The 24,690-nt window shown below is 47.3% G+C and overlaps 1 protein-coding gene across 3 annotated transcripts in view; it reads left to right on the top strand.

Annotated features, from left to right (window-relative positions):
* The window catches only part of LOC142576680 (uncharacterized), a 516,248-nt gene that overhangs the window by 426,047 nt on the left and 65,511 nt on the right, over positions 1-24,690 (top strand). For 2 of the 3 annotated variants that reach the window (XM_075686911.1, XM_075686910.1), the window contains one exon: positions 16,681-16,762. In XM_075686911.1, coding sequence (XP_075543026.1) covers positions 16,681-16,762 — 82 coding nt within the window. Of the gene's footprint in view, positions 1-2,851; positions 3,161-16,680; positions 16,763-24,690 lie in introns of all 3 variants that reach the window. The other variant, XM_075686909.1, reaches the window with a different exon arrangement.

The following is a 24,690-nucleotide window of genomic DNA, read 5'->3' as shown; positions in this document are numbered from 1 at the left end:
CACCACAGTGAAGGGGCGCCCGTACAGGTATGACCGGAAGCGCTGTACTGCGAAAATAACTGCAAGACAGTGTTGCTCTGTAACGGTGTAGTTACGCTCGGTCTTACTTAAACAGCGACTCGCATAGGCGACGGCGTGTTCTTTGGTGTCGACGCGTTGAATAAGGACAGCGCCGATGCCAATACCGCTAGCGTCCGTATGAACTTCTGTGGGAGCCGCATGGTCGAAGTGTCGGAGGATGGGATGGGACGCCAGGCGAGACTTCAGTTCACGAAAACTAGCTTCACATTCAGGAGTCCATTCAAAGGGAACGCCCTTCTGGAGGAAGCATGTCAGCGGATGAGCGATGTTGGCAAATCCCCAAATAAACCGGCGGAAGTATGAGCAAAGCCCTAGGAAACTGCGTAGCTCTTTTACATGGCGAGGTTGCTTGAAGGCTTCCACCGTAGCAGTCTTCGCTGGATCAGGTCGTATACCGTCCTTATCCACTAGGTGTCCCAGAACGAGTGTTTGGCGCTCTCCAAAATGACACTTCTTCGAGTTGAGCACCAAACCCGCTTTGTCCAAGCAGTCTAGCACAAGATTGAAACGTGCGTTGTGCTCACTGAACGTGCGCCCGAAAATCACTACATCGTCTAGATAGCACATGCATACTTCCCACTTCAAACCACGCAGGATGTTGTCCATGAAGCGCTCGAAAGTTGCAGGCGCATTACAGAGCCCGAACGGCATCACATTAAATTCAAAAAGTCCATCTGGCGTTACAAATGCTGTTTTCTCCTTGTCTGCCTTCTGCATAGGAATCTTCCAGTACTCCGAACTCAAATCAACAGACAAAAAGTAAGACGCTGATGAAAGGCAGTCAATAGCATCATCAATACGCGGAAGAGGATATATGTCCTCTTTAGTGATGGTGTTGAGAGGGCGGTAGTCAACACAAAATCGCCATGTACCATCCTTCTTTTGAATAACAATCACTGGCGCTGCCCACGGACTACAGGATTCTTGGATTACATTCTTATTTAGCATTTCGTGGACTTGGTCATTGATCACCTTGCGTTCCGATGGTGAGACTCTGTATGGCTTCTGTCGCAACGGTTGGGCAGATCCCGTATCTATGCGATGGTGTATACGAGAAGGAGGAAACAATGGTGGCCCCTCTTGCTGCAAAAATTCAAACAGTCGGGCATGTTTTAACAGAATATTGACCAATCACTTCGTGACGCTGCTTAGTGCTGAGTGACTTGTTCGCCGTAGTTAGAATTGAGGAGTGCGCAGCAGGGCGTGCATTAACAAAATGGCGGTCATCCGCAGAATCAGGGGCCAAGAATGGCGAGCGATAGCCCTTGATCTTCATGGTAGGCGGCAAGTTTCAGACACTGTGGTAGTATTGCACTCGAACAGTTTACGACCCACAAGTTAGTGTGTCCCTGAAGAACTGACAGCGTGCAATACGGTATCAGCATATTCGTCTTCATGCAACTCAGATGAACGGGCTCCGGGGCAGCGTCAAACGTTCCGTCGGTGGTAGGGAAACAGGCAACTGAAACAAACGTTGCGGATAACGGAGGCACAACTGTATCCCTGGATACACAAAGCACACTTTCATGATACGGTGGGCCTTCCATAAACGAAGCAGAAAAGCTCGTACCTACACTGATTTCATCCGTTTTGCAGTCGGCATTGGCAGCACAGTTTCAAAAAATCAAGGCCCAGGATTACGTCGTGCGTAGTATGAGGTAGAACAGCGAACTCTGCGTTAAATATTGGACCACTCAAGGTAATGTCTACATTGCACACGCCCACAGGATACAACTCCCCACTCACTTCGCGAAACTATCGGCACGGTCCGAGCGAAACATCACCTTTAATCCTAGGAGGCTTTTAAACGCGTCTTATCACTGAAACGGTTGCTCCCGTGTCCACTAAGGCCATTGATGAAACTCCGTCAATTACTGCAGACACATTATTCTTAAACATGCAAATTTTTGGAGGTATCTCTGTCGACATTGAAGATTGTCCAGCGACCTCACCTCCAACGGCCGCGCTGACTAGTTTTCCGGAGGCGGCGACGGGTAGCGACACCGCGGAGAGGGCGACCGGCTTACGCGAGGAGCGGGCGTCAAGCTGCGATCGGATGCTGGAGAACGGTTCCGCAGCGGCTCCGGCTGCTGGTGAGGTAGGCTTCCTGGGTAGGACATGGCAGTTCTGCGGAAACCCGCAGGGTGGAGAGAAGTAATCAATAAAGGGAAAATCAGACATCCACCCTTTCGTAGCGATTGCTACAAAGGAAACCCATACGGGTTCCTCGAAAGAAAAGTCCCGGACCAGGACGAATTTTTCTTCAACTCTGAAGCTTTTCTTTCGAGGAACCCGTATGGGTTTCCTTTGTAGCAATTGCTAGGAACGGGTGGATGTTGGATTTTCCTTTCCTGGATATGTGTGTGAGGGCGAATACGTTTCGCCCAGGGGAGCGCGGTACCCCCTAGACATCGTCGATCGGTCGAACCTTGGTGGTTGGCGGCGATTGCAGTACCCGGTAATGTGACCTAAGTCTCCGCATCTATAGCACACAGGCAAATGGCGATCTATGAACCGCTCCTCGGAGTGCTCAGCCGTGGGGGGTCGTGTAGCACAGTGAGGCGGCTGCGCAGGAGGAACGGTTGGTCTGCGTGCAAACCTCCTGGGGCGAGGTTGCTCTGCGAATCGGTGTTCGGGCATAAATGTGCCCTCACGTGGCCATTGAGCTCCTCTGTGGTTGACGTCTGAGACCCGCCGGTTGCCACGAAACGCAGGGCGCGGCAGGCGCCATGGGCACTCCAACACATGGCGCCGGCTCTTTTTTGTCCAGGTGCTCGTGGATGTAAGCTGGCCAAGCAATGGCACCTTGCCGTTGCTCTTGGATTACCACAGTTCGACAAGCAGCTATGAACCGCTGATGCCTCGCCCGATAGTCAGCCTGATGCCTCTGCGGACACCACAGCATCACGAGGAAGCGCAGCAGATAACTTCCCGACTGGACCCGCCCTTTGGATTACCAGCGGCGTCGATAACATCGTGGGAAACGCTTAAAAACCTAGAACAGCGGCACGGACAGGCCAGTGGGCTTGGCGGCACCGTTCGGCGCACACTGCTAAACTTCGTGCTCTTCTTTGTCCAGGTTAGTTACAAACGGTCTTTCTCCAATTGCATAAAAACCAACTGCGTAGGCCTTATTTTGCTGCCAAGCCCACAGTGTCTGCTATCTTATTGCTACGAGTCGTTCTGTGTTGTCCAATTGCTTTTATAACTGAATGGTGATGTCGAGAAGAATCCCGGTCCAGATAAGCTGTACCAAATTCTTGACATGGTCACTTCAATTAAGACTTCACAGGCTACCCAAGAAAGTGGACTCGAGAGTGTACATCAAAGGTTAACGCAAGTATAAACTGCATTGTCTACATTAAGACAATACCACGAAAAAGTCGATGAGTCCGTAACAACAGTCAAAGCAATGCGCGCAGATGTGAACCAAATTAAGAACAAAATCTATGAATTAGAAAACCGCAGTCGAAGAAATAACATCGTGGTATACGGCTTCAAAGAAACCGTACGGGAAGATTAGGCAACACTTGAACAAAAAGTTGTGAAAGGCGTTATCAGGGATAAATTGGGCGTTGAAGTACGTTCGCTGGAGCGTATTCACAGCGTTCGCGCTAATAAAGAAAATCGAGAGCGTCCTGTAATCTTGCGCTTTTATGACTTCACAGAAAAACTGTCAATCTTGCGCAATGCTTTCAAGCTGAAAGGCAGTTCGCTATCAATATCGGAAGATTACTCTGCGGATATTCGCGATAGGCGTAGAAAGCTGTGGCAGTCAGCCAAAGATAATCGTGCAAATGGTGATAAAGTTACGCTTGTATTTGACAAACTTAAGCTAAACGACGAGCTATACGTGTGGAATGATCGCGAAAGTAAGCGAGTCCAAGTTGGGCGGGCAAATGGAGACATTGACACGGGGCGTAGTGGTACGACCGCCTGACGGGATCAAAATCATGCCTCGCTTTCGTTGCTTTGTTTCAATGCCCGTAGTATTGTTAATAAAGTTGATAAATGTGAAGAATTAATACTACAGTACTCTCCAGACGTTATAATCATCACAGAAACCTGGCTCCATCCTGAAATCCATGATTCAGAAGTAGTCCCCTCCTCGTATACATTGTTACGCACAGATCGTGACGGGCGTGGAGGTGGAGTGGCTATTGCGATGAAGAATTACCTACCCTTCCAAAGAGAAATAGGCATAGCAAATCACGAGAGTACATGGTGTAGGGTTAAGCTTAATGAGAACTCGCTCTTAATAGGCGCTATTCATAGATGTCCAGGAGCGCCAGATGAATATCTAGCACAAGTGCATGACTATCTACAGAACGTGACAAACCCACGCACTACGATAATGCTAACAGGGGATTTCAACTTACCGGACATAAATTGGGAACACCTAACGGTGGGCATGAAAGGAAAGCAGAGTTCTGAGCAACTTTTAGATATAATGTTCAGTTTTCTTTTTTATCTCAAATTCTCAAAGAACCCACACGTGTGCAGGGAGACACGTCGCCGCTGCTGCGCCTGGCTCTTGTGTCAGGATCATTATCAACAAGTATTAGCATAGCTGATGGTATCTCGGATCATAAGATTTTAGTGTTGACAGTACGCAACACAAATATGGGTCCAAACGGTTATACTAACCCCTCGCGTATTGAAATTAAAGACTACAACCGGGCTGCCGACGAAAGCGTAATAGAAGACTTAGAGCAGGCACTAGATAATACTTCAATTGAGTCTTTCGGCCCACTGTTAATGAGCTGTGGGTGAAATTAAAAGAAGCTATCGTGCACTGTGGAAAAACCTTAATACCTACAAAACTAAAGAGAATTGGGAATAGGTCTCCTTGGATAACACGCCACATAATCCACCTTAAACGGAAATTGTAAAGAATGAGGAATAATTGAAATACCTGCAAAGACATACGTGAACTTTCGCATACGTTAAAATCGGAGATCAGAACTGCGAGAAATAACTTCTTTTCAAACACCCTAGTGAACTTCCTGCAGAACCAACCACAAAAGTTCTGGAGGTATCTGTCGAAACCAAAGGATCGTGCTAGTAACTTAGAAATCAATGGCTCTGTTGTAACAAGTGAAGGCGCTACAGCAAATACATTTAATAATTATTTTCAATCGGTATTCACTCGTTCACCTGTAACAAGCACATCCTTGGCTGAACCTGCCGTCGTTATGCCAGAGCTTCTGATAACAGAGTCAGGCGTGTTGAACCTGCGTTTACAAATTGATACCAAGAAAGTGCCCGGTCCTAATGACATATCTAACACGTTTCTGAGACGATATGCACAACAGTTAACACCCTTCTTACACACCATATTCACCGAGTCGATTAGTACTGCCACGTTACCTGCGGACTGGTTATGCGCAAAGGTTGCTCTTATTCACAAAGAAGGAAAAAAGATACTGGCAGACAAATATCGGCCGATGTCACTTAAAAGTTACTTTTGCGAATTACTCGAGCATATAATTAACAAAGCAATCATGACACACTTAGAACAAAATAATTTATTGTGCCCAATGGAACATGGTTTTAGAAAAGGGTTATCTACAGTAACACAACTTTTAGAGATTACAAAAGACTTCGCTTCAGCAAATAATTATCATCATCAACAGCCTGGTTACGCCCACTGCAGGGCAAAGGCCTCTCCTATACTTCTCCAACAAACCCGGTCATGTACTAATTGTGGCCATGTCGTCCCTGCTAACTTGTTAACCTCATCCGCCCACCTAAATTTCAACCGCCCCCTGCTACGCTTCCCTTCCCTTGGAATCCAGTCCGTAACCCTTAATGACCATCGGTTATCTTCCCTCCTCATTACATGTCCTGCTCATGCCCATTTCTTTTTCTTGATTTCAACTAAGATGTCATTAACTCGCGTTTGTTCCCTCACCCAATCTGCTCTTTTCTTATCCCTTAACGTTACACCCATCATTCTTCTTTCCATAGCTCATTGCGTCGTCCTCAATTTAAGCAGAACCCTTTTCGTAAGCCTCCAGGTTTCTGCCCCGTAGGTGAGTACTGGTAAGACACAGCTATTATACACTTTTCTCTTGAGGGATAATGGCAACCTGCTGTTCATTATCTGAGAATGCCTGCCAAACGCACCCCAGCCCATTCTTATTCTTCTGATTATTTCCGTCTCATGATCCGGATCCGCCGTCACTACGTGCCCTAAATAGATGTATTCCCTTACCACTTCCAGTGCCTCGCTACCTAACGTAAACTGCTGTTCTCTTCCGAGACTGTTAAACATTACTTTAGTTTTCTGCAGGTTAATTTTTAGGCCCACTCTTCTGCTTTGCCTCTCCAGTTCAGTGAGCATGCATTGCAATTGGTCCCCTGAGCAAGGCAATATCATCAGCGAATCGCAAGTTACTAAGGTATTCTCCATTAACTTTTATCCCCAATTCTTCCCAATCCAGGTCTCTGAATACCTCCTGTAAACACGCCGTGAATAGCATCGAAGAGATCGTATCTCCCTGCCTGACGCCTTTCTTTATTGGGATTTGGTTGCTTTCTTTATGGAGGACTACGGTGGCTGTGGAGCCGCTATAGATACCTTTCAGTATTTTTACATATGACTCGTCTACACCCTGATTCCGTAATGCCTCCATGACTGCTGAGGTTTCGACAGAATCAAACGCTTTCTCCTAATCAATGAAAGCTATATATAAGGGTTGGTTATATTCCGCACATTTCTCTATCACCTGATTGATAGTGTGAATATGGTCTATTGTTGAGTAGCCTTTACGGAATCCTGCCTGGTCTATTGCTTGACAGATGTCTAAGGTGTTCCTGTTATATTTTCGATTACCTTAGTAAATAGTATGTAGGCAACTGACAGTAAGCTGATCGGTCTGTAATTTTTCAAGTCTTTGGCGTCCCCTTTCTTATGGATTAGGATTATGTTAGCGTTCTTTCAAGATTCCGGTACGCTCGAGGTCATGAGGCATTGCGTGTACAGTAGACGAAAGATCGGCAGACGGGCCCTCATCGACCCTGGCAACGGTTGTCACATTCGCGAGGCGTCCAAATTTGGGCATAATGCGACGTGTTTTTAACGTCTCAAACGTACGGCAATGACGTACGATATCTGAGACGGAATCAACGTGTTCCCTGCTTATAAGGAAATTGCTGACATCTTCTGTAATTCCTTTGAGGAGATGTCCGACTCGGTCTTCCTGATACATCTGTGGATTGACGATTTTGCACAGCTTGAGGATTTCTTCTATGTAGTGCATGTTTCTCCAGTAGTTTGAGCTCTTTGAGCTAATGTCCTCTCGGCGCGTTTCTGTTTGGCGTAGGAGTCGCCAAAACACTTGTTAATTTCCTCAGCGAAAGCGCTACCGCGTTGTTATGGAGTCTTCGTGGTTTTCATACCACATAAGCGCTGTCTCACTGAGAAAGAGTACGACATATTCGATCTGAGTGACAGAATCCCAACGGTTGTAGCGGCTCACCCTTGCGTAGTGCGTCAGCCACTCGTCGACGTCTTCGCTCACTTTTTATGCGAACGAGCGTGGTTCCATGTAGTGCTGCAGAGGTCCGACTGGGGCTGACCATTGAGAAGGTGAAACTAGAGCTGACGTTTGTCCGCCTCCGTCGTGAGCCATACGGAAGCTCGTTAGCAAGAGACCGGCAAGACGACGGCTCCGGCGAAGTTCTAGCTGTCGCGACTCCGTGGTGCGTTGCGTCGTACCCCGCACCTCCACCACTCTGTTACGCCCACGAAGGGCGTTTATTTTCAAGCCGGGTAGAGTAAGATGCGATGGTCATGAGCAGCGCCTTTCGAGATTCAGCTAGCCAGCCGCAAGTCGTGTTCCTCGTTCACCTCTCTTGGATGCCCCCCATACTGTTTGTTGAGGCGTAAACCCACTATGTACGTAAGATTGGATTGGATTGGAAAAACTTTAATAAAAGTCCTGCAGGACGCACGTCAGCGCGCAGTGGGCGTCTCCCACGCGAGAGTGTCACAGTATCTTGTCTTCCGTATAACTTTAGACACCTGCGCCCGTTTTCTGTCCAGAAAGTCATTGTTCACGCGCTTGTGTATAGTTATCTTAGATACTGAATTGCCATATTTTATCACTGTTAATTTACATAGCGCGCAAAATTGAATTCTATCCTCAAATCTGTTCTTCGAAATGTTGCGTACAGTGAGACGATTCCCACTAATCGAATATTTTTCCTATTGCAGTTGCTCTCATATGACGCATGATTTTTTTTCAAACTGTGGTGATACAACAATTTTGAAACAGTGATTTTCTTTTACCATAATACGTTCACTACCCTGAGGTTTTATACCCGTTTTGGTCATTATACCAGGAAATATTATGTTCCTAATGTTTTTAATTCTTTACCCACTGAACTCCACTCGATCTTATCAAAACGGGCACTCAAACTGTCCATCAAAACCAATTATTCTTCTGTTTGGTTGTCATTAGAGCCGTGCCATAGTTTCGAGTAGCTTTGTTTGGTCTAGATTGGTGCGTATCCTTGTTTGTTTCACTTTATATCTTTTGTAGCCTGCTTTTGCTCGCAGCTCGCTTTTGTTTTTGGTACTTTGCTTTGGTAGCCTTCTTTTGTGTTGTAGTTTGCTTTTGTTTTGTAGCTTGCTAACCTTGCTTTCTTTCAGTACTTGTCGCTGACTGTCGGGTACAGCGCGACAAGCCTTCATGGCTTGGGCTGACCGATTTCTTGAATTTGTACTATTTTCATTAAATAAAGAATATTATTATTATTATTAGTAGTAGTAGTAGTAGTAGTAGTAGTAGTAGTAGTAGTAGTAGTACTGCGATAACTTCAGAGAGATGGATCCATTGCAGGCAGCAGACCTCTTCTCAGCTCCAGCAGGACAACAGCAACTAGTCCTTCAGTAAATGAAAATGATTAATTAGTAATGGGGTCATTCCACGCCAACTGAACCAACCTTGGCGCTCGACCATCACCGATTTCTTTGAAAAAAATTGAGGACTATCTATTTAAAGCTAGAAGCCTTTCTGTAAAACATTTTTTCGAAAAAAAAAATGTCAGCACCGAACGTGTGAAGTTTTTTAGAAAACTCGAAAGTATGAGTCGTAAAACGCATTGTCAAAAATTATTTTCTTCTTAAATTAGGCGAGCACCCGATTGTTAATTGAGAATGAAGATAGGCTTTTCGCTTAAAAAGGTGTTATCGATCTTTACGTCTCCGTGAGTTCTTATACGGCACTAAGCAGACAAAATCTGGTGCATATTGGGAATTTTTTTGCAGAAAGATAACTTTTACCGAAATTTATATTTCATAGTAACTAACTGCCAGGAAGTTTTACTGTAAGTGAAAAATAGTTTGGGACGAATATAACTTGAAATGATCTGTACAGCTGGCGACAAAGTTGCAAAAAAGTTAGTTTTAGCCTATGTTCAGTCGTAAATTTAGCATTGAGGTGGTCGGGGTAAAAATACGCTAAATAGTTAATTTATTAGAAACGTCCATTGTCTACAAACTGACAAACTTTTATCAAATTACTTTTTGTTGTAAGCAAGAAAAATTTTTGAATTTGTGTCATGCTCGTCTCTGTGCTCGCACGTGTTTCCCCTTCGTGGGAAAGCGTTCTAGCTGCAAGTAGAACTTGCGCGGACGCAAAATTTCCTGAGTTGATGGAGGAACGTCTAGACCAAATAATCAGCTCCAGAAGTTTTTACTTGAGTGCTTTATTAGATATTATTAACCTAGCCAATAAAAAACGCGAGCCCCAATAGAGCGCATTTAACCAGATGTCGCCATACACCGACGGCCTGCATAGCGTCGTCACGCGGCATCGGAAAGTTACGCCGGGGGTACAGAATGTAGTTAGGTGCACTAAGATTTAGAAATGGGCGAAAACTTTGTGAATAAAAAAAGAATCTGTTGCGTTATTACAGCAAATATGTAGCAAATATCAGCCTACGCAATCGTGTTTTAGCGACCACTCGTCGTCCGCGTGAGATATAATGCTAGCCGCTCATCGTTGACATCAAATATGCCAGAACGTATCAAAACAGGCAGAATATGTGCACGTAAGCACCGTTGCATCACTCGGAATCGCGCTGATACGAGCAACCGCGCACCTTCGAAAACAGCGAGCGGGGCACTGCAGTACGGGGGCGTTATGCTGCCTACTTGTCATTCTCTGTGACTCTTCATGCACACAATTATGTTCCGTAAAGTGGACAGAGATGAGGACATTGCGCGTGTGACAGTTGATTTAGAGAACGCGTAGTTTTCTCGCGGAAACGCCGATGCCTGTACGCCGTTGGCAGCTGAACGAGGCGGTTGTTTATGTGGAAGGGGCCTGCTGCCCGTTTGGGCTCGCAGTGCACCTCGGAGACTGGCGAAAATACACCCGCCTTCGCAGTCGCGCTTCGTTTAGTGAAGCGCCGGCGAGTGCGGCGGGCAGCTTGCCGTCGCAAACGTCGACGAACCGACGTCGACACTGCTCCGTGTCTTCGCTTCTCGCTTTTTACGCGTGCACTGTACGCAACGGGGAATGGTTTATTTCAAATATGTATAGTCAAAACTGAGCTACAGTTTGTTTCATCCTGATGGCTTAATTAGCTTCTGGTGAGTCGCTCAGGTCCACCAGCAGCAGACCCATGAACTACGCGACAATGACATATAGGCTTAACCTCCGCTGAACCTGATCGGCTCAAACTGTATGTGCGGATGGCGAGGGCTGAGTGCTTTCAGCCAACAACGCTACACCACTTGCCTCCCATCTCTTGCGCATCTACAGGGAACGCAACTTCTGGCGACAGAAACTTCCCACGCCATGCACTAGCTCACGGTCGTCGACGACCTCGACGCTATCATCGCTGTCGTCTGCATGGAACATTCCTGACGTCATGCAAATGTGGCCTGTAACTGAGGCGGTGGCAAGGTAGGATGTTCGAGGCAATTAACTAAATTCACTCGTAAAAAAATGTGCGCAACTCCCATATACCTGCGAATTTCATTGAACTCCGTTGACATCGACAAGTCGCCGGGGTTGCCCTCTAAGGGCCCAGGCCGAGCAACAATTCGCAACAAGCTCAGCCGGTGCGCGCTCGGATGCGGCGAGCGCAGCGCGCCGCCTGCTCGAAGACGGTATGTTGACAGTAAGCGGCATGAAACCTTAGGCGTCTAAATAATGAAAAATGGCATATCTTTCGGTATGGGTGCTTCAAAGCTCGTAAATTATCCACGCTTGTGCCGCTGCTCCATAGAGCGGCAGCGGAATCTACCTTTTTCATGGCACGACGCCGCATGCGTCCTGCCTTAGCGCATTAAAGTCGCGAAACGTTTTGCAAGGGTCGCGCGCGTGGCCACGCGCCGGAAAGTCTCCCCCCCCCCCCCCCAAAAAAAAAAAAAGGCTCGGACGCGCGCTACTGTAAACGCTCGTGCCGTGTTTCGTGTTGAAACTGCACTGGTAGCTCAACCTCTGTGCGGTACCGAAAACATGGGCAGCATAAGACTGCAACTCCACTTTCAAAGAGAAAGCGGTCAGGGCCTCGTCCGAATTGCACCGTTAACCACGTAGTTGCCGGCTTGCATTGGCAGCTGTCAAAGTTAACGAAAAACCCATGCTTTGCACTTGAGCGACGCTTAAAAAACGTCACGTTGCTGAAGAAACCTTCTTGCAGCGTCGGCCCTCTCTTGCAGGTGGTGGCAGCGCGTGCTTTTACTGCACGTACTCGTTTAAGGCCCAGTAACACTGGGTCGATACGAGCCCGACAGGACGCTGACGCGAATAATTGACCGACTATCGTGCGCCACTGAAACCATTTTATTAGACCAGGGCGACAACGACGCAAGCGACGAGCGCGAGTTGTACTGCAACGGTCTTTGTTGTTGACGGCACCGACAAGATCAGTGTGCCGACCATCTTTCGACCGAATCCCGCGCGATCGGCCATCGAACCGACAACGCGATATCGTCTTTGCTTGCATGTATGGCGCTCAAAATGAGTCAAACATGCCGACCAAGTTGAAATGCGCAAGCTTCAACCCCCTCAAGCCGTGCACGTGTAGTTTGAGCCAATGTTGATTCTGCTCAGTGAAGCTTATAAAGAGACACTAAAGGCAAATGCGAAGTCGACTTGGGCTGTTTAAATACCATTCCAGAAACATCGCAACGCTTGTTCCGTGCCAAGAAAATACCTAGTTCACGCGAAAATTGTATCTAAAGGATCTGAAAACCTCGGTGAGTAAAAGGGCGCCCGAAAGACGGCTGCACCGAGCCAAGACGGAGCGGCGGATTCGCCGCTGCAGTTGCTCTTCAGTCCAGTGGCGTAGACCGTTCGGGCATCCCGCGACATCCCATGGAAGTTGAATTCTCTGTTACTTGCAGTTCGTGCGAGTTCCGCGAGCCAGCAAAACCAGCGCAGCACTACACTCTAAGAAAAGTTTACACCCTTTGAGCCGTATCTTTCCACACACAGTAAACGTCATCTGTTTTGTCCGCGTTTCCTTTCTTTTTAACGCTTTCCAGTAAAGAACGCTATGCCCGTTAGCAGCGTGACATGGCATTGCCGACAGGGAAGTAGCGGGCGCGGCGTTTTCAACAAAGTAAACGCAAGCAAGGCAGATGACGATTATTGCTGTGTGGCAGATGTACACCCCAAAGGGTGTGAACTTTTTTTAGAGTCTACGCGATCAAGGAAAGTACTTAAACGCGAAAGCGTGGGCGGCGCAGAGTCGAGCGCAAACGAAGAGCGTTCGACTGCCTACGTGGTTGTCAACGGTAATTTCAATGAGTTCTTTTTTACTAAAGTGAAATAGAACTGGACAAGTAGCACTTTATTTCATCATACAATACAACACATGCATGGATGTTTTTTTTGCAACGAGTAGTTGAACACTAGTGACAGAATTTGACTGAGGAGCGCTTTCGTCATCGGGCGACTGCTTGAATGTCCCGGGGGAATCTCTAACCATACCTCCGTTTCTCGATTATTAAGGCGCTGTTCGTGATAATATTGACGTCTTAGAGATTCTCGAGCACTAATCTATTGCTTTAGCGTCACTTAATATTTGCCTTTAGTGTCCCTTTAAGCCGTGCGCCGTCAAGTTCGTGAGCCCCCTATAAGTATACCGGTGGACCTGAGCTCAAATGTAAGCAGTTAGGAAGATGGGAACTGCTTTTATAGTTCAATTATGGCATTATCCATTTGAAATCAACTACACTGCACGTCGCGTACACAATAAGCGGCAAGCAGCGACACAGCGCTGTACCAACACCTGTACGGCACCGTACCCGTAGGCTGCTGGTCGCATTCGCGACGTAGATGGGCGGGTCTGTACGTGTTGGTACATGCCGACACATTTCTCAATTTCAGAGATGCACTGTTTACCTCTGCATCGAACGGGAAACAACAGACAGTGCATTCTGTAAACAGCAGCATAAAGAACCACCTAGCTCAGTTACCAACGGTGTTAGCTATAGCATCCGCGTTTTCGCGAGGGAACAACACGGCCTATAAATGAGCACTTATGCGAGCACAGCTCTCTCTAATAATACTTTATAGCACGCGTAAATTGTAAGTATGAATGGCTTAAAGAAAAGCGAGAATCAGTAATAAACTAAGAGCCCGTAATATCTCTATCTGGATCACAGTTGTCGTTCTTTAAGTAGTTTGGCGCTCATATTGAGTCGTCTCAGGGTGGAACAACACGGTGCATATGCGCAGATATGTGTGTGTTGCTACGTTTTGATATTTCGTATCAGCGATGCAGTTTTTCTCCAATATTTCACGATAACAATGATGTGTGGCTGTAGATGTCAGTGCAATAAAATGCACGCTTCGAAGACTTGTTGAATATGTCAACTGTGTAAATACCGTGTAAAAAGAATACAGAAAGCAAGCTCCAAGCGCAGAAATCAGCGCCTTTATCGGCCGCACTGTTTTCACAACAGCGCGCTCAGGCTTGCTCAGCCAGTAGACGGGTGAGTGCTACATGACCTCCAGGAACGACATGCTGCGCCGAAAAATCGATTAATAATGATTCGCAATCCAGGGAACACACAGCCAACGCGCACTCAACGTAGGCGCAGGTGCAGAAGTCAACACGAGAAATCCCCGGTGCCCTTCCGATACGTTTTCAGTGGCGTGCGGCAGAGGACAGCACAGGAAAAAGCGGATTGGCGGAGAACAATGCCTCCTGAACACGTGCTGCCCCTAGCGCCCGCGCCGTCGGAGCTCTCTTCCATCCTGGACGACTCTGGGAGCACGGAGAAGGAAACAGGAATCGGTTTCGTTTTTTGCACTTCTGCTCTAGTTGCTGAAACAGTAAAATAATTGCTTGACAAATAATTGAATTGTGAAAGAGGAGAACGCTTTCTCTCCCGCAAGATAGTGCATTTTATACGAAGAGATAGAGAATGCAAGAAGAAAGGCACGGAGGTAAACCAGATGGTTTGCAACTGGGCATAGCAAACGCCAGTGTTGCAGTGCAGAGCATTGCGATGCGTCAATAACCTCTAATGTAGAGCTATAATTTGGGGTGGTTGGTGCATGTAATGAACGGGTAAATAATGATTTGTGTCATGACATTTACCCGCGGATAAAGGACATGGAACAAATGGTGTTGCGTGCTGGGTCAAAAAAAAATAATAAAGCTCGAATTGGTACGTCTCTAAGAGAAGACTGAATTGAACTTGGCACTGGGCGTTCTTTGTTCCCGTTTTCTTTTCGACGGCACACATAGTACTGGCATGGCACTAGGTCCTTCGTCTTCAGTCGCCATCCCCCAGTTGGCACGCATGCCGGTGCGCGATCTTTATTCTGCCGTACAAGCATGTGCGCGCTCGCCGGTCTTGTTTTGAGGTGAAGCGCCAACTGTTTGCGATTACATCTTACCGCAGGAATTGACAACACATGAGCAGTGAAGATTATGCGTGATCGTTGTATGTCAACGAATGGACAGTTATTGACAGAGACGAGCTACTTTGTAAATATTATGGGAATGAGTTAAACGAACTACATTACAGTTCAGCAAATCCCGTTCCCTTTTGTGTTAATTGATTCCCGCATTCGAAAATTTCATCCGCCCGTTGTACTTGGATCTATAGGCCATCAGTTCCCTTCGATACCATTTGTTGCTAAATGTAAACGCAGTTGCGGTCATTATTCCACTCCCTGCGTTTCGGTACCGATTTATAGTGCGCATAATTTTTGGCGCAGAGCACCACTGTCATTCCCAGTGCAGTGCACCAGCACCTGAGTACCGCAAGTTTGTTCAAATGGGCATGTATGCCCACGGCTGTTCGTTCAGTTAAACATAAGCTGCATTATTAACTACAAAGCGCTTAATTTAAGAACATTCCAAACACACGCGTATATTTGCGCATATTATCAGCGTTCCAAAGCCCGTATGCGCGGCAAACTGCGACCGGAATAGACGATGCGTATATATATTTATGTGATCTGTTATTGCAACTTTTGGTAGAAGGCCAGCTCTCATATTTTGTACGTATCTTCATAATGCGTACAGTTTGCGTGTTGAATAAAATATTGCTATATGAAACTTTGTGAGTGCAAGTGCTCATTCTGACAGCGTGTATAGTTTTCCTCGCATAAATATCGATGTTGCTATAAGACAAATACGGGATTCTGTCTGTCTCGTGCAAGACAGTGTAGCTATTGTATTGTAACAGTGATATGTCCGTGAAACTTAAAACGGGGAGCACCTACCGTGTATTAACGGAAGCTTTTGCCGTATTTCTGAAATACGACATACTTTCCCTATTTTTACCTGCAATTCCTCCGTATATTGACGGAAATTTTTACAGTGTAATGCGATAGTGTTATCAGGATTGCACTGCCTGTAGGATCGGATGCGTTACAAACGAACCGTTGCGAAGACACATATTGTGCACTGGTGGTTGTCTCCACCATGTAGTCGCCATATATATTTACATCATCTTCGGTATTGGCCCAGTGTTGTGTTGCACTGGAGTCTGCCCACTTTACTCGCCATGAAACCGATCGATGGGATGACAGAAAACTGCATACTGGAAAAAATGTTTATACTGTTCATGCAATGACGCATGCTAATTGTTACTTACCAAGTATCACTTAGATCTAGCGACACGCAACATCGAAAGTGTAATTGATACTTCCGCGATGATCTAATTTTGAACAGAACAACCGTAAATGCTCGTTGTGCGACTGATAGAGAGCGCAGCTGAAATTTGGCATTGTATATTAGGGTCCACCCCTTGGTTAGCTCAGCTGGCGGAGCGGCCACCCCGGGAAGCCGTTGGGCCTCGGCTCCATCCCCGGTGCATCACTTGCAACGTTTCTTCAATTGCAAAGCTTTCTTTCGGAGAAGCACTTATGGGTTTCCTTCGTAGCTGCGTGCTACAGTGAGGTGGATGGCAGTCTTTTCGTTCAATCATGTCCATCAACTCATACAAAGACATGCAAGTATGTGAAAGTCGCGGCGTGGTTATATTTTATCATCTGCATGTTTTTTTGACCAAGGTGAAAATAAAAATTTTAGACGTCCTTTCAGAAACAGCAACATTGCCACATGTAGCATGTTTAATGCAATTATTGTCTTCCTCGTCTTTGGCAGAAATGGTTCCGCAAGTGGAGAAAGCAGAGGAGTCTGGCAGTCACGGCACCGGACGGCTCCACCCCGCAGCGGAACGGGCAAGGTTTGCTTCTTTGGCGCAGTTGCTTATCAGTTTCTTTGGAGATGCCGTGGTTATTCGCTTAGTTGAGCTACGGAATAAGTGGGCCAGGTATGAAGGAAGCTCGAGCGCCATTATATATCATCAATGTAGTAAATTCAGTCTTAAAGGGATCTGGTGGGGTATTATGTGATGCGGACAGCCATGCACGAAAATAACACAGCGCGAAAAACTTAACGCAAGTTCTCAACTTGCAGCGAAGTCTTATGCGGGAAACATATATATTACGAATGTAGAATGGATTTACTTACAGTGAAAAGGGTAGAGCAGACATGGGACGGTCCGAAACATCCGCTCAACTAAAAACGTCACGCCGCTTCTTTCTCTTCTACGCTCCTCCGATGCGGCGTTACATTTTCCACCGGGGCATGCGAATCGGTGCCGTCCTCGTTCAGCGCTCTAAGATCAACGAACATGTGGTAGCGTACGCAAGCCGTTCTCTAAGCAAGCCTGAACGGAACTACTCTGCGACGGAACAAGAATGTCTAACAGTAGTATTTGCCGTACAGCGGTTTCGCTCGTACGTCGATGGTCGCTCGTTCACCATCATCATAGATCACCATTCTCTGCGCTGGCTGGTCAATCTTCGTGACCCGTCCTGTCGACTCGCGCGATGGGCCCTTCCTCTGCAGGAATATGCGTTCACCATTTCGTACAAGAGTAGCCGTCGACACGCGGACTGCCTTTCTAGGGTGCCACTACGTACGACGGATTGCGAAGCCGACAACTTTAATCACCTCATCGCTTCCCTTTCGCCTGACTTTCCCGATGCCTTGACATTCGCCGCAGATCAGCGCAAGGACCCAAGCTTGAACGCTCTTTTCTCTGTCACACAGAACTCAGGTCGATATTGCGTCCGAGATGGTCTTCATTACAAGAGGAACTTCTCAACGACGGGCGCCTGCTTCCTACTCGTGGATCCGGAGTCTCTGTACACACCTGTTCGGCGGATTACGCACGATGACCCGACCTCAGGTCACTTAGGGACCGCGCGAACACTTAGTCGTACCAAAGAAAGATTCCACTTGCCTCAACTGCGCAAAACAATTGACACCTATGTGGCCAGTTGTACGCAGGGCCAGAGCCACAAGCGACCTACCCCAGCTCCAGTCCTGCAGCCAGTAAAGCCCCCCAATTCTCCTTTTCAAAAAGTCGGCATAGACCTGATCGAACTGTTTCGCGTTCTTCAAGAGGCAAACGGTGGATCGTTGTGTGTGCTGACTACCTGACGCGGCCTTGTGAGACGGCAGCTCTGTCCTCCGCCACTGCAGCCCAGGTTTCCCAGTTTTTGGTGCATTCAGTCGTACTTCGACACAGGCTGCCTCGCGTGATAATAAGTGACCGTGGTCGCCTATTTATTGCCGATATTGTGGAAGAATTACTGCGTTCGTGCGCCTGCACGTTCCGACACTCAACAGCTTATCATCCATAAACTAATGGGCTCACCGAGCGCACAAACCGAACATTGATAAACATGCTATCAATATACGTCGCTACGGACCACAAGAACTTGGACGAAGTATTACCGTTCGTGACGTACGCTTTCAACTCTGCGAAACACGAAACGACCAGTTTCAGCCCTTTCTGCCTTCTTTAAGCGCGCCCACCTCGTCATACGCCGGACACGATCTCTTCTTTTGTTATCCGTGACGCTTTGTCTATGGCGGAGACTTTGTTTCGTGGAGAAGAGGCTCGTCCACTTGCTCGCTTACGTACATTGGCCGCGCAAGGCCACTCTAAAACACGCAACGACAGTCACCACCAACATGTACGTATATATGTTCCTGGCGACGTCGTGTCGCTGTGGAGTCCAATACCCAGATGTGGCTTGAGCCAAAAGCTGCTCGCCGATTATGCGGGGTCGTTCGTTATCCTCTATCGTCTGAGGGAGGTTAACTACACGATTACACGTCTCACTTCCAATGGCAGTTGTTCACGCAAGAGGGAGGTGACGCATGTTGTCCGCCTGAAGCCGTTCACACGCTGGAAGCAAGAGTGACTCGCCCGGAGGGCTTCGTCTGGGACAGGAGGAATGCTAAAAGGGCCACTGCACGCGCGAAGTGTAGAAAGAGGAGGACGACGTTGCTCCTACAATTTGGACGGTGATTGTGCCTCGGTGATCACTAAAGCAGCCCCTAAAGCCTCTCCAGGGCCTGTAAATATATATATATATATATATATATATATATATATATATATATATATATATATATATATATATATATATTGTGGCCATTTATAAGCTATTCTTTGTCATCTGTACATGATCATCATCATGTGGGGTTCATATGGTGTTCTTCTTCATCATCGCTTGTGGGGCTGGCTCTCGAGTGTGTGATCCGTGCTGTGGGCGTGATCGGTTCGCCGCATCTTCGACTCGGAATAAACGCAGTGACAACTGCTCCAAGCAGGCGCTGCTTCTAAGATGGAAGGGACAAAGGTTTAACCGAAGATTGAGGAAAAAGATCTCCGAGCTTAACAAGGCCATCGAAGATCACTGTCGGACCCTCGGCAAGCAGCAATGGGACGAGGTCTGTGACTCGATCGACGGGCAGATGCGTAACGGCAAGTCCTGGGGCATGCTTAAACATCTCCTCGACGAGGGCAGCACCAGATCCAGTCAGAGACACACGCTTGCCAGAGCCCTTCACGAAGCTACCACATCCTTTTCCGGGGACGAGCTGGTTGCCAAGCTCATAGAGAAATACCTTCCCATAAAGCGTGGAAACGAGGAAGACCGGTTTCCCGACTACCTCGGCCCAAGCCGTCCGGAATTGGACGAAGACTTTACCGTGGGGGAAATTAGGCAAGCCATTTTCGCGCTCAAGGGGAAGTGTGCGCCAGGAGCCGACAGAATCACCAACAAGATGCTGCGGAACCTTGACGACGGTTCGATCGCATACCTCACCGAGAAGATCAACGAGACGTGGAAAAACGGCAACGTCCCAGAGCAATGGAAGACCGCCAATGTCGTCCTGATCCCCAAACCCGGCAAGGCTCCGAACGTGGACAACCTCCGACCGATCTCTCTCACCTCCTGCGTTGGGAAAGTGGCGGAGCATGTCGTCCTCAACAGACTAAACAGATATCTCGAAGAGAACAACATCTATACTCACAACATGATTGGCTTTCGTGCCGGCCTCTCGTCGCAGGACGCCATGAAGATGATCAAACATCAAATCATCGACGGCATTACCAGAGACACCAGGGCCCTGCTCGGACTCGACCTCGAGAAAGCGTTTGACAACGTTCTCCGCGAATACATTCTGGCCTCCGTGGCAGACCTCGAGCTGGGCCCCAGACTATATAACTACGTCCGTTAGTTCCTGACGGGGAGGAAAGCGAAGCTGCGGATCGGCGACTTTGTCTCCGACGAGGTGCTCCTGGGCCCACGGGGAACGCCGCAAGGCTCGGTCATTTCTCCTGCTCTCTTCAACATCTGCATGATCGGCCTCTCGAGGAATCTGGCCCAAGTTGAAGGTATCAAGCACACCATCTACGCAGACATCACCATCTGGTGCACCGGCGGTAGCGAAGGGCAAGTGGAAAGCGCCATGCAAGAGGCGGTAGACGTCACGGAGCAGTACCTGCTACCCACCGGACTCAGAGGCTCCCCGACCAAATTTGAGCTTCTCCTTTATAAAAAAGAAAAAGGCCGCAGACCCAAGGGCTGGAAACCGGTCTCGGAAAGTGACATTCACCTGTTCACTCGGAGCGGTGACCCGATACCCAGGGTCGACACCATCAGAGTCCTGGGTATGTTTATAGAATCACGCGGCGGCAACGACACTGCGTTACGCAAGATAATTGCGAAAACCGACAATGCTTTTCGCCTTGTCCGAAGGGTCACGAACAGACATCGTGGCCTCAAGGAGGACAACCTGCTTCGGCTCATAAACGCCTTTGTGCTGTGTCACTTCACCTACACGGTGGCCATACACAACTGGCTCAGAGCCGAGCGGGGAAAGCTTAATGCCCTCATTAGAAAATTCTTCAAGAGAGCCCTCGGGCTGCCCGTCAGAACGCATACAGAGGACCTCCTTCGGCTCGGCATACACAACACCATGGAGGAGATAGCCGAGGCTCAGGAACGGGCCCAGCTGAACTCGGCTGTCCACCACGCCGGCCGGCAGGCGTATCTTCGAGGAGATCGGACTCGCACCAACCAAGAACTTGGCTGAAGACACCCAAATCTCCAGAGAAATAGGGGAGAAGATCGTGGTCGCCCCTTTGCCCCGCAACGTTCATCCCGTTCACAACGCAGGTCGTCGCAAGGCAAGAGCATTGAATATACTAAAGCAAGTAAACAGGGACAAAATCGCAGCAAGCTTCGTGGACGCAGCTGCATACCGAGACGGCAAGGCTTTTGCGGTTTCCGTCGTTGACACGCTGGGCAAAGTTATCAACTGTGCTTCCGTCCGGACGACGAACCCAGAGGTGGCCGAGCAAGTGGCCATTGCACTCGCCATGCAAGACGGTCGGAGAGACAGGGTGTATAGCGATTCGAAAGCCGCCATCAGGGCATGCCAGAAAGGCCGGTTAGCCCGGCAGGTAGTTCAAATTCTGAAAGGCGCCAGACACGGCAACACCTCCATGCACTCGATCCTTTGGTTCCCTGCACACGTCGGGGCGATTGAGGGGGTTCCTCGATCTGAACCTCAACGAGTCTGCCCACGAGGCTGCGCGTGGCTTTACCGACCGCGCTGCCCTCGGATCGGGCGACTTTCTCCCCGGACACAGAGACGCTCCTCTCACACACAACGAAATCACTAAATTCTTCTACTTAGAGAGAAGGGTTTTCCCCCCCGCCTCACTCCAAGTTAAGCAGGCCGCAGGCGGTCACACTAAGACTTCTGCAAACGAACTCGTACCCAAATCCGGCGTCCCTTAATAGCATATATCCCGAGATTTATCCAAATTGTTCTTGCGTCACCTGTGGTGAGGTAGCTACGTTGCCTCATATGCTCTGGGAGTGCGGGTCGCTGGGCCCGAAGTTCACCAAGGAGGAGTGGGACGCGCTCCTGCGAAGTCCCGTCTTTGAGGACCAAATCCTGGCCGTCCAGCGCGCCCGTGATCGGGCCGGCAGACTAGATCTGTCAGTCCCGTCGTGGGATTAGCCGGGTGCGCGTTTTATCGCGCTTTGCTGGACCAAATAAAAGTTTATTCACTCACTCACTCAACAACTGCTACGTCACAAGATACATACATACATACATACATACATACACATATATATATATATATATATATATATATATATATATATATATATATATATATATAAACGAGAAGAAAGGGGGTTAACCGAGGGGCCCGATTTTTTATTGGGGATATCATAAGAAGCCTACAATGCGAAGGTCGTGGGTTCGGTTCCCACCTGCGGCAAGTTGTTTTTTCATCCACTTTAATTTCCATTAATTTATCGTTTCTTTTTTTAATTTATTGAGCACAAGTAATTTCCCCTATGATATGACTATATATATATATATATATATATATATATATATATATATATATTAAACAAGGAATTCATGAGGCAAGTTCGAGAAAAGAGATTTGCACTGCAATCTAAGAACAAGAAGCTCACCATGTGCAACCATAAAAACAGCATGAGCAACACAGTTTGGGCGAATAATAAAAAAAAACGTAATTAATCACACTTGTAGTGCTGCTATTTCGACGCCACGGTTCGCAGCTCCAACGCATTCGGGAGCAAACACAGGAATCAGGAAACAAAAAGCGACATAGTTCTTTACTATGTGTCGCGTATAAAAACGCTACAGTATTTATTGGGCTCAAAATGGCATGAATAAGCATTTTTAACGCACTTAGTATAAACACACAGAATTCACAAGAAAACCGCACATCGCACCAACGAGCTATGTTCGGTTACATATATTTCTTTTATGCAATTTTATTGAAGGCGATTGTTTTATTACGTCTAACGTTTCCTTTTTTTCATTTAGGTGCTTTGGAATATTATACCTCAAGCTTTGCATCCCATAATTAGTTCTAATCTTTGGTAGTTTATAGTTAATCACACGAAAGTTGCGGTCTGTGGTCGTTTGACTCAAAATTTTCTCAGTTTGCTTTAATTTGCGCGAACATATAAAGTGAGAGTTTTTCTGCATAAAGAAGGTCTGGTGGAACTAATTTATGCCTCATTTTATATGGAAGTGTGGTATCATTGAAGCCGATGCATTCTGCTCTAGAAAAGCAAATCCTGGCCGTCCGTCGTGCCCGCGACCGGGCCGGTGGGCTTGACCTGCCGGTCCCGACGTGGGACTAGCCGGGTGCGCGACGAGTTCGCGTCCTCGCCGGACCTACAATAAAGTTTATTCACTCACTCACTCTAGAGCCCGAACCGCTCTTTTGTAAAACATCGAGTTGATTGCAATTTGTCGCCGTTGTAGAGCCCGATATCAGTAAATAGTATTGTAGCTGGGACTATATATATATATATATATATATATATATATATATATATATATATATATATATATATATATATATATATATATATATATATATATATATATACAACGAGAAGAAAGGGGGTTAACCGAGGGGCCCGATTTTGATTAGTCATATCATAAGAAGCCAACAAACACTGACACCAAGGACAACATAGGGGAAATTACTTGTGCTTAATAAATGAAGTAATGAAACGATAAATTAATGGTAATTAAAGTGGATGAAAAAACAACTTACCGCAGGTGGGAACCGAACCCACAACCTTCGCATTTCGCGTGCATATACCGTGCACAACCTTCGCATATATATATATATATATATATATATATATATATATATATATATATATATATATATATATATATATATATATATATATAGTGCAACAAGGTTTAGGCAGTCAGACTCTTCTTTATTCTGCCGAGTGAGCGCCCCACCACCAGGCCCCAAAACGGTGATGATGAGTCTGTACAGATGAGAATATGAAGCGTATGAATAATGGTCACACTAATTTCTCCGCGCGCGCAAGCGGCCAGCCTGGCCGTGACTTAGGCTAGAGGGAAACGCCGAACGAATCGTCTAAGACGCGCAACGTGAACGATATCGGAACCATGATAACGATGTTCCGAAGAAATGTCTACGTGAGTAACGCGATAGTTCACGGGGGATGTTTGTTCATTAATAATGTAGGGTTCAAGGAAGCTGGATTCAAACTTGTCACAGAAACCGGGTGACTGAATGGACGTCCAAAGGAGCACTTCCTCTCCAGGACGAAAGGAGACGTCGCCACGAGAGATGTAACGTTGCTTGCGATCTTGCTGACTGACTTCTGTGTTGAATCGAGCACGTTGAACGCATTCCTCAAGTCTCGAGACGCACTGTTCGGGTCTACTGGCCAAAGTGTTAGTTGGGGCATTGAAGAAAGCGGCGTCTATGTTGAATGTCGGTGAATGGCCGTAAACTAGGTAGAAAGGTGAGTACCGTGTAGTTCATTGGTGTTCGTAGCGGCGTGGTGAGCAAACATCACAAAAGGTAAACGTTTGTCCCAGTTGTCGTGGTTTGGCCCGATATACATTGATATCATATATGTTAGTGTGCGATGAAATCGCTCTTTTAAGCCATTTGTTTGAGGGTGATATGCGGATGTCGCCTTTTGAATTGGGCCACAAGCTCCGAGCACTTCTTCGATCATTGTTGACATGAACGTTTTGCCGCGGTCACTTAAAAGTACACGAGGTGCACCAGGACGCTGCACAATGGCATCTAGAGAGAAGTCGGCAACGTCTGAGGCCGAACTAGAGCGTAGAGGAGCGGTCTCTGCGTAACGTGTGAGATGGTCAACAGCTGTAACGAGCCATGGATGACCAGCCGGCGTTATGGGCAGAGGGCCGACTAGGTCTATCCCAACGATGGCATAG

This window comes from Dermacentor variabilis, chromosome 3 (assembly GCF_050947875.1).
Source record: "Dermacentor variabilis isolate Ectoservices chromosome 3, ASM5094787v1, whole genome shotgun sequence".
Taxonomy (NCBI): domain Eukaryota; kingdom Metazoa; phylum Arthropoda; class Arachnida; order Ixodida; family Ixodidae; genus Dermacentor; species Dermacentor variabilis.
The sequence above is the reverse complement of the archived record's forward strand: the minus strand, read 5'-3'. Positions and strand labels throughout refer to the sequence as shown.